At 41.9% G+C, this 10603-nt stretch overlaps 1 protein-coding gene across 6 annotated transcripts in view; it reads right to left on the bottom strand.

Moving 5' to 3' along the window:
* Nucleotides 1-2599: 2599 nt before the first annotated feature.
* a1cf (apobec1 complementation factor) overlaps nt 2600-10603 on the bottom strand; it is a 58403-nt gene continuing 50399 nt past the window's right edge. For 3 of the 6 annotated variants that reach the window (XM_068052497.1, XM_068052498.1, XM_068052501.1), the window contains exons 11-12: nt 7359-7489; nt 2600-4200 (exon numbers count right to left, since the gene is read on the bottom strand). In XM_068052497.1, coding sequence (XP_067908598.1) covers nt 3977-4200; nt 7359-7489 — 355 coding nt within the window. In that variant the 3' untranslated portion in view covers nt 2600-3976. Of the gene's footprint in view, nt 4201-7348; nt 7490-10603 lie in introns of all 6 variants that reach the window. The other 3 variants (XM_068052499.1, XM_068052500.1, XM_068052502.1) reach the window with 2 other exon arrangements.

Below are 10603 nucleotides of genomic sequence, written 5' to 3'. Positions count from 1 at the left end.
TAGTCCCCACATTAGAGTAAAATGTTTTCTAGTCATGTTAATTCACTTAATTTCTGCAATAGAATCATTTCATAACCCAAGCAGTTGTTTGGCTGTCTCTGTCTGTCTGTCTGTCTCTCTCTCTATGATAATTTAATTGAAAAATAGTGCTATTTAAATTGCATTAATGAATAGAAGAAAGGAAAATAACATTCACAAAAGATCTTGGATCAATTTTAATTTTTGTCTGATGGGATAATGGCATCAGGAATTGAGTTTTCCTTTTGGGAATGTGTTTTATTTGCTCATGGTTGTCCTTTGACCTTGATCTACTTTCTGTTTTGCCCAAACAGTTATTCCTGTTGTTTGAACTGATCGTGGAGGCCAAAGCTTTTGGGCCTGCCATATTTTCAGTTTTATCTACACCTAACTGCAATTCATGGTGGTTGGGAGGGCTGGTGTCTCAATAAAGTAGAAGATATTGTATTAGCTAGCAAGGCACCTTTGCTGGAATTCAAAGTCTCTCTATATTTTCTTGTATTTGTCCCTGCCCCTACATAGAGATGACTGAAGAATTTTTAATAGAGAATAAATTGATCCTTTTAAACAAAATCATCAGTAAGTTTGGGGGACTTGAAATGAGGATCTCTATAAATCTTTAAACATGTGCAACCGATGCTTGAAAATATTTAGGTTATTATCAAAGAGCCCAAAAACACTGAAGCTACAACATAGCAGAAAGAGTTAGGAGCTATCCATGACTTTAAATAAATTCTGTAAAACCAACAAGGAGTGGCTTACAGCATCTGATTCAATTGGGAGAGAGAACTGACCACAACTATCAAACAAAACCAACCAGAATGATTTGGCAAGACAGCTTGATTTGTGCGGTGGAAAATATTCCTGTTTGTGAATTATTGAACAGGATTTATTGGGCTATATTTCATATATCTAAAGTAGAATCGAGCAGGAATGTCACATATTAGAAGAGTTAAACAAAATAGGACTGCAGCAGTCATTTCTGGCATTGAAACCATGAGATTTTGGGGACATAGTTCACTCTTGCATCTTGACTAATAATAGGAGAAGATGGGGAATTACATTCTCGCTTTAAAGTCTAAACAGCTCATCATGACCAAGTGAAATGCAACTAGAGAAAGGGCCTGACCCCTCATCACATGTGAAAGGTATAGTTGACTCTTACCATGGTGGCATAATTGGAGCAGAATGAAAAGTGGGTGCTTACATTATTGAAGATAATTTGGTCACCTTATCAAAAACAGAATTTTGAGGGGAAAAAGTCATGACCCTTTTGGTGTTTACATTTCCCTCTTTGTCTATCCATTTTCCCATGAACTTGTAGGCTTGAAGGAGAAATAAAGTCCAGAAAATACTTCATCCACAAATATCTCCCCTAACTCTTTTAATAACAAAATTTGTGTTATTTCCTATTTATTAAGACCTATTCTTATTTAGCTAAGTACTTTAGGCTTCCCCAGCCATTTTGGATTTTTATAGCTCTTGAACTGTTACAGTGATGTAGCTCACAGAGTGGCTCCATAGATTTTGATAGAAGCCAGCATTTTGAACATGACTTCAAAAAACCACCACCAGCTGGCTTGTTCAAAAATGTTTCTTTTGTTTATCTGCCTTTAGTTTATCCGAGAAAGGCATTTTGTGAGCTTTAAAAATAACTTTTTTTTACACGTATGCCCCTGTCATTTGCACCAATTAATAGAGGCCATCATTGCAAGGATAACAGAAATATAATTTTTTCTCTGTCCAAGCCAGAGAACTAGTGAGTGGAATAAAAAGTTACATCTATCCAGGGCCTTTAATGTCTCAAATTGTTTTGCAGAAGAGAAATGAATGTCGAACAGTCGACAAAAAACAGTAGGAATAATCAAAGCCAGAGGTTTTGAAGTGACTTTTGAAGGTAGGGAAGGGAGTATTAAGAGGGAAGGCTTTAGGGATAGTAGTATCAAGATAGATGAAGGCTCTGCCACTAATGGTGGAGCAGAGGAAAGGTACAAAAAGAGCATGATTCAGAAGAACCGATAATGTAACTTGGCTCATATGGCTCGAAAATGAAAGGAAGACTTGCATTTATTTAGCGCCTTTCAGAACCTTGGCAAGTCTAAAAGCATCTTACAACCAATGAAGTGTTTTTGAAGTGTTGTAATATAGAAAATGAGCCAGCCAATTTGCACGCAGCAAGTTCCTACATCTGTCAATTTGATAATGAGCAGATAATCTATTTTTTTTGAGGGATTAATATTGGCAAATACATTAAGGACTACTCCTCCCCTCTTCTTCAAAATAGTGCCATGGGATCTTTTATGTCTTCCTGAGAGGGCAGTCAGGAACTCAGTTTAACATCTCATTGTAAAGACAGCACTTCAACACTGCAAAACTCTCTCAGTACTGCACGAAAGTGTGAGGCTAAATTATGGGCTCAAGTCTCCGGAGTAAGACTTGAGCACAACAGCTTCTGCCTCAGAGATGAGAGTGCTACCAATTGACCTACAGCTGACACTGTAGAAGATTGCTCATGTGATTGAAATCATCTCTGTACCTAACAGGTAAAAAGCATTTTTTGAAACATGCATCGGAAACACAGTTGATAGTTAAGTAAATGTCTTTAATTATTCGTGACACACTTGCTGAATACATTCTGAAAAGTTTCAGTATCATTACTGATGAAGAATTGAGATGAATGTTTTACATCACTGTGATGGTAATTGGACAAAGAGAAATTAAAATGCAATGAAACGCACTATGGCTTCACAATATTTCTTGCTTTAGAACTTATGATTACACAAACAAAACATAATAGTATTCCCATGATTCTGTGGTAGCAATTTATTCATATATTTTATTAGTCAGTAATTTTCCCCTGATTACAGTTTCTTCTATGAATGATAATTTTCTTTAATGAACATTTCATTATCTGAGAGAAAATGTTATATTCTGTACAAACATTGATATTTTGACGACTGGTACAAAAATAGGTTCTGAACGCTCCCAGGCGCATGTTTAATACTGTTACCACTGTTTACTGCTTTGGCACCTCCCTGAATACATTACAAAACCCAAATACAAGGTCAATGCTTTTTTTGACACAGTAAAATAAAGCATAGTTTTGTTCCATTTTAAGCTTAAAAATAAAGGCAGCCAAAGCTTCAGAAAAAGGGAATTAACTATTATTAAAATGGTGAGGTGCTAAATACTGAAAAAAACTCAACTTTAGTCTCTAATCTACTTGGATATTGGTATATAGCAGCTGTATGTTTGAAGCTATTTTTTAAAAAACTTTTATTCTCCCTGCTAACTGTGCCTGCAAGATGTAGCTTGTGTTGCATCTGCACATAGAAATGTTTTCAATGATATCTGGTTATGTAAGTGCCATTTTGTGGCACTATAATTAAATTAAACCATGGTAGAGGTTCATAGTTGGCACATGGCAGCCCAAATAATGTCTTGAAATTTAGTAAACATTAACTCCATCAGTAAATGCAGGTGATGCAATTGGATACTTTCTAACTATGTATACCTAAAGTAGTTGCACACACCTTACACGAACACTTTAATAGTCCTCGAATATTTGAGTATCCTGTATGGCAAAAGTATGAAGTACAATGTAAACATGAAGGCCAAATTATACCTGAGATATATAAAAAATATTAAAGGGCCATATAGCTTTCTTACTTTGTTTTAAAACTTCTCTTAACTTAAAATACATCCTTAATGTATGAATGTATATATATATATGTATATATATAGAGAGAGATATATATTTGTATAGTAGCTGATCAGGCTAATTAGATTCTAGCTATTATTGAAATCTTGTCCTTGTATGTGGTTATTGGAATTATATCATTAAGAATAATCACATTCTACTAATCTATTTCTATATTTGCCTGTTAATTTAAAATCAGCATTCCCACAGTTGCTTTAAAGTGTGTTGGCGAGGCTGCTCATCATTGCCCTTTTCTTCTCAGAATGCGCCGTATGTGTCTCCGCGTGTAGGCACTGCAAATGCCGGATAACCTTCAAACGTTGCATATGTAGCTAGGTCCTGGCCAAGGGCAACTGCTTGTTTCAGTTGCGTAGCTGCCACAGTGGCTGCCGCACCTGTTAATGTGTATCCTGTAGCATAACATGGGAATGGGAGATCAGTAGATGAAGCCAAGTAGGAGACAGGCATAGACAGAGGTCTGCCTGAAAGAAGATGCAAAGCAATCATTACCCTTGGTGCCTGGTTACAAGCTGGTGATAGTAAATGAAACGTTAGTTGTGTTCAAATTTTTGTTATTGTTTGTTTTTGGCCTAGTGACCAGTGTCTCAGGCTCAACCTTTGCTTCCTTTTACTGGTCATACTATATCTCATTACCTAATAACGCCTGACTTTACAGTATTTCTGTTGTAAAAGTTGATTTTCAGTTCTGTGATCAGGAACACAAAATGGGGGAAGTTTCCAAGTACATGTAGGCGGCAGTGAACTTTATGCCATTCCACCATACATAATTGCAGGCCCCTGACTCCTGATATGAGCCTGCAGCAAATGAGGTTCCCCATTGCCAGCATGTACTTGAGCAAATGATCCCAAAACATAATTTATATTAGAGTGCTCTTATCGAGTTGGCTCATTGCAACAAGCTTTAATTGTAGAAATCCAATGGTAAAATCCTTACTGCTCATGAAAAATATGTCTGTCTCATCCTTGTGGGACAGATTGACAGCAGTCACCCAGGGTAAGATCCCGTCACACCTTTTGCAAATTTGCTTTTGTATTCTACTAAAGTCAGCTCCCTTTCTTTCCAACATCAAATTCAATCATTAGCCGTGTGTGCTTTTGAAGACAATTGTGAATCGCAAAAGTTTATTCAAGATCCTGGAGACAACTGGTGAATTTCTGAGCATTCGCAATCACTTCCAGAATTTTTGGGTGCTCCTGAGTTATATAGAGTGTCTTTAATACAGGCCAAACGCTGACTGTATCATTCCTCACAGCGGGGCACATTTTCAAAATGAACACCCAATAAATATTCCCATTTAATAATATCCGACAAGCCAGGTTTACTATGATAATAGCCAGGCTCATTTCTCAGTTAGGTAAAGTGTGGCTTGTGTGGTATAATGACAAGTGATAAGACCTTGAAAATATCAATCCAAAAGCAAAATACAGTGGATGTTGGAAATCTGAAATAAAAACAGAAAATGCTGGAAATACTCCATGTCAGGCAGCATCAGTGGAGAGAGAAATAAAGTTAACGAAGACCTTTCATTGACCTGAAATATTGGGCTGGTTTTTATGGGCATCCTGAGGCAGGGTCGGAGGTGGGAGGGGGGCCCAGAGAATCCCAGTCGCCAATTGATTTTAATGAGGGTGGGATAGGCCAACGATGGCCTACCCACCCAGAGGCCAATTGAGGCCCTTAAGTGGCCAACTAACAGCCTCTTAAGGGCCTCTTCCAGCTGCCGCTGGGATCCAGCCAGCAACAAAGGGTGCTTCCACGATGCCAGGTTGCTGCCTTGTAAAATGAGGCACCCTCCTTGCAGGCTTGTGGGATGCAGGGGGGTCCCTCCTTCATGGGCAATGAGTGGACTATGAAGGACCCCCACCAGCAAAACCTACAGCTCCATGGCCCCCCCTCCCCCTGGACTTTACGACCACTCCCCATCCCCCTTCGGCAGGGCCTACTGGACTGACCCCAGCGACCCGGCCTCACTTACCTGAGGTTCAGGGTTCCAGTGCTGGGCCTGGGTCCAAGGCCTCTGCAGTCCTTGTAATTGGCCGGCAGCTCTTGGAGGTGGGATCCCCATCTTTAAAGGGAAGGGGATCCTGGCGCAGGACACTTAGGCTTGAAAACAACGGAGGATTGCTCCAGGGTGGGGGGGGGGGGGCGTGGGGGGGTTGGCGGCGGGTAGCATGAAAAGGCTGAGGCGGGGTAACCCCGCCTTTTTGGCTCGTTAATTCTGTTTTTCTCACCACAGATGCTGCCTGACCTGCTGAGCATTTGTAACATTTTCTCTTTGAATATGCATTTTATTTTTCTCTCTAAGCACTCTTTTCTGTTATTTTAAACAGGGGCTGAAGACCATAAATTGTTAACAGCATGAGGCAGCAGGTGATGACTTGGTCCCAGATCACTACCAATGTTGTTCCAAATCTCACGGGGCTCCGGGGAGAGTTAAACAACTTCAGAAACTCTGCCAATATTCAAAATTAGATTGGATAGGCAGATGAAGGAAAAAGGGGTTGAATGGAGCTGGGAAGAGGGTGATTAAATGTTATTAGAATTCTTTGCTCACCAGGAGGGTAAACACCATCACTGTTTGAGCCGAATGGCTTGTTTCTGTTTTGTAAGTTCGGTGTATCTCTATGTCTAACTTTTTTCAGCTGCTTCGAAGTGTAGCTGTGGCTGTCCACTCTTCTGCAATGCAGCTAAAACTGTAAATTCATGAACCCAACCCAGGTTGCCAGCCAGAGTTTATTTTTCTTTTCAGAACTTGATGTACGCCCAACATTTTTTTTAAACATTGAAGCTTAATTTTCACTTTATTAAAGGGGTCTCTCCGCCTCTCCATTTATAACCATGGAGTCCAGGAAGAACTAAATTTAAGACTGGACCCAATGTATTACGAAGAACTATACTTGGTCAAATTCAGGTTGGGTGATGTCTGTCCATTTACAAAAAGTGACAGCACAGTTGCATTTTCACTATCATTCCTTATACTGCTCCTCTATCACATTGATTCCAGCTACAGTGATGCCTGTAGCTGGAATTGTAGCAGCAAAGACAGATTTCCAAAGCTTTGCTGAAATTTTCCACTGGTTGTCAGACTAGCTGTGAGGAAGAGCCTGTGCCCCACAAATGTTCCCTGGTGAGTGAAAATTCAGGCTCCTCAGCAGCCCTGACTCTAATATATTAAATGGTGAATAATGAAGCTTTGCTTGAGGTATGAACCATCCAGTGAGATCTTAATTAGTTGGCTTTTTCAACCTAAAGTTTCCAATTCAAGACCAGATTTTCCCATATTTAAGGTTGGGTCAAGTTGTTAGATGGTAAAGCAGAGAGTATGTATCCTTTGTGGATAAGGCACAGTCTAAGAGAACATGGAGAATTGCTCTTTATCTGGCTATGCTGTATTGGAATTCAAGAGGCAAAATGGCTCAATTTCCTCAGATTGAAACCCTTCGCCTTTATAAGCACAAAACACACTATCCTTATAACAGCAAAATGGACTTGTAAATGATGTATCAATGATTTTACAACTATAAAATGGTTCTTGTTGCAATACTGCAAGGAAGATTTTGTAACCATGTAATTCATTGCAAGTTGCAGAAGATGGTTTCAGTACGGACCTTCACATACCTGTGAAAGCTGCAGCTGCAGGTAGCTCGGCACCCTCACTCTGAAGACCTAGAATTTGAAGTACATGCTCTGCCGCATAACTTTTAGCTTCCTCCACAGCCGTGCACAGTTTGGGTGGTGTGAATGGTTGGCTGCGAGAAAACAAATATTCTGCTTATTTCTCAGTACGATCATCTAATGCAATCCTTTACATCAGGCAAATGCACCATTTATAATTGTGTAAGTTGAGAGTCATGTTTTACTAATATACAGCAATTGTGTTACATGCATGGAATTTACAGCACAGAAACAGGCTAACAGGTCCATATCAGTGTTTATGTTCCACACGAGCCTCTTCCCCCCTCTCTTCAACTACCCATATGAGTGTATCCTTCTATTCCTTTCTCCCTCATATACTTAGCTAGCTTCACCTCTACTATTCACCTCAACTACTCCTTGTGGTAGCAAATTCCATATCCTAGCCACTTTCTGGGTAAAGAGGTTTCTTTTGAATTCCTTATTGGATTTATTAATGACTATCTCATATTTAATTGGGGAGGGATCTGGCGTAGGTAAACTGGAGTCAAAGACTGGCAGACGGAAATATAATGGAGCAATGGGCAGTCTTTAAAGAGAAGATGGTTTAGGTAACGTCAAGATACATTCCCACAAGGACAAAAGGAAGGGAAACCAAAGCCAGAGCTCCCTAGATGATGAAAGAGTTAGAGAGTAGGATGAAACAGAAACAATGGGGCATATGACAGATGTGAGCATAATAAAACAAGGGAGAATCAGGCAGTGCATAAAAATATATTAATCTTTGTTCAAGGTGCAAGTTTGTTCCTTGGGAGTGTTATGACCAGGTGAGAAAGGGGTCTAGGGATCCCTTTCAGCCTTCACCTGGTCTTACCGTAACAGGGTTTAATTTTAAACACTGTGTTTTTAGCTCCCCCTTGGTGAATCCTTGTTCACTGCTTTCCAATTATAAGGCAAAGAAACCAGTACAAACAGGCTGAAGAAAAGTTGAAATTTATTAAACTTAAACTTTAATTCAGTTTCTTTTGGGCCTCCTTATCTCGAGAGACAATGGATACGCGCCTGGAGGTGGTCAGTGGTTTGTGAAGCAGCGCCTGGAGTGGCTATAAAGGCCAATTCTGGAGTGACAGGCTCTTCCACAGGTGCTGCAGAGAAATTTGTTTGTTGGGGCTGTTGCACAGTTGGCTCTCCCCTTGCGCCTCTGTCTTTTTTCCTGCCAACTACTAAGTCTCTTCGACTCGCCACAATTTAGCCCTGTCTTTATGGCTGCCCGCCAGCTCTGGCGAATGCTGGCAACTGACTCCCACGACTTGTGATCAATGTCACACGATTTCATGTCGCGTTTGCAGACGTCTTTATAACGGAGACATGGACGGCCGGTGGGTCTGCTACCAGTGGCGAGCTCGCTGTACAATGTGTCTTTGGGGATCCTGCCATCTTCCATGCGGCTCACATGGCCAAGCCATCTCAAGCGCCGCTGACTCAGTAGTGTGTATAAGCTGGGGATGTTGGCCGCTTCAAGGACTTCTGGGTTGGAGATATAGTCCTGCCACCTGATGCCAAGTATTCTCCGAAGGCAGCGAAGATGGAATGAATTGAGACGTCGCTCTTGGCTGGCATACGTTGTCCAGGCCTCGCTGCCGTAGAGCAAGGTACTGAGGACACAGGCCTGATACACTCGGACTTTTGTGTTCCGTGTCAGTGCGCCATTTTCCCACACTCTCTTGGCCAGTCTGAACATAGCAGTGGAAGCCTTACCCATGCGCTTGTTGATTTCTGCATCTAGAGACAGGTTACTGGTGATAGTTGAGCCTAGGTAGGTGAACTCTTGAACCACTTCCAGAGCGTGGTCGCCAATATTGATGGATGGAGCATTTCTGACATCCTGCCCCATGATGTTCGTTTTCTTGAGGCTGATGGTTAGGCCAAATTCATTGCAGGCAGACGCAAACCTGTCGATGAGACTCTGCAGGCATTCTTCAGTGTGAGATGTTAAAGCAGCATCGTCAGCAAAGAGGAGTTCTCTGATGAGGACTTTCCGTACTTTGGACTTCGCTCTTAGACGGGCAAGGTTGAACAACCTGCCCCCTGATCTTGTGTGGAGGAAAATTCCTTCTTCAGAGGATTTGAACGCATGTGAAAGCAGCAGGGAGAAGAAAATCCCAAAAAGTGTGGGTGCGAGAACACAGCCCTGTTTCACACCACTCAGGATAGGAAAGGGCTCTGATGAGGAGCCACCATGTTGAATTGTGCCTTTCATATTGTCATGGAATGAGGTGATGATACTTAGTAGCTTTGGTGGACATCCGATCTTTTCTAGTAGTCTGAAGAGACCACGTCTGCTGACGAGGTCAAAGGCTTTGGTGAGATCAATGAAAGCAATGTAGAGGGGCATCTGTTGTTCACGGCATTTCTCCTGTATCTGACGAAGGGAGAACAGCATGTCAATAGTCGATCTCTCTGCACGAAAGCCACACTGTGCCTCAGGGTAGACGCGCTCGGCCAGCTTCTGGAGCCTGTTCAGAGCGACTCGAGCAAAGACTTTCCCCACTATGCTGAGCAGGGAGATTCCACGGTAGTTGTTGCAGTCACCGCGGTCACCTTTGTTTTTATAGAGGGTGATGATGTTGGCATCGCGCATGTCCTGGGGTACTGCTCCCTCGTCCCAGCACAGGCATAGCAGTTCATGTAGTGCTGAGAGTATAGCAGGCTTGGCACTCTTGATTATTTCAGGGGTAATGCTGTCCTTCCCAGGGGCTTTTCCGCTGGCTAGGGAATCAATGGCATCACTGAGTTCCGATTTGGTTGGCTGTATGTCCAGCTCATCCATGACTGGTAGAGGCTGGGCTGCATTGAGGGCAGTCTCAGTGACAGCATTCTCCCTGGAGTACAGTTCTAGGTAGTGCTCAACCCAGCGGTCCATCTGTTTGCGTTGGTCAGTGATTATGTCCCCCGATTTAGATTTGAGGGGGGTGATCTTCTTGATGGTTGGCCCAAGAGCTCTCTTCATGCCATCATACATTCCTCTGATGTTTCCGGTGTCTGAGGCCAGCTGAATATGACTGCATAGGTGTTGCCAGTAGTCGTTTGCGCAACGCCTAGCTGTTCTTTGTGCAGTACTTCTGGCTGCTTTAAGTGCTGCGGATGTTAAATCGCTGGGGGCTTTCTTGTAGTTCAAAAGTGCAATGCGCTTAGCGGCTATGACAGGTTCCAGCTCTTCATTATGAGAT

Source organism: Heterodontus francisci, chromosome 20, assembly GCF_036365525.1.
Source record: "Heterodontus francisci isolate sHetFra1 chromosome 20, sHetFra1.hap1, whole genome shotgun sequence".
Taxonomy (NCBI): domain Eukaryota; kingdom Metazoa; phylum Chordata; class Chondrichthyes; order Heterodontiformes; family Heterodontidae; genus Heterodontus; species Heterodontus francisci.
The sequence above is the reverse complement of the archived record's forward strand: the minus strand, read 5'-3'. Positions and strand labels throughout refer to the sequence as shown.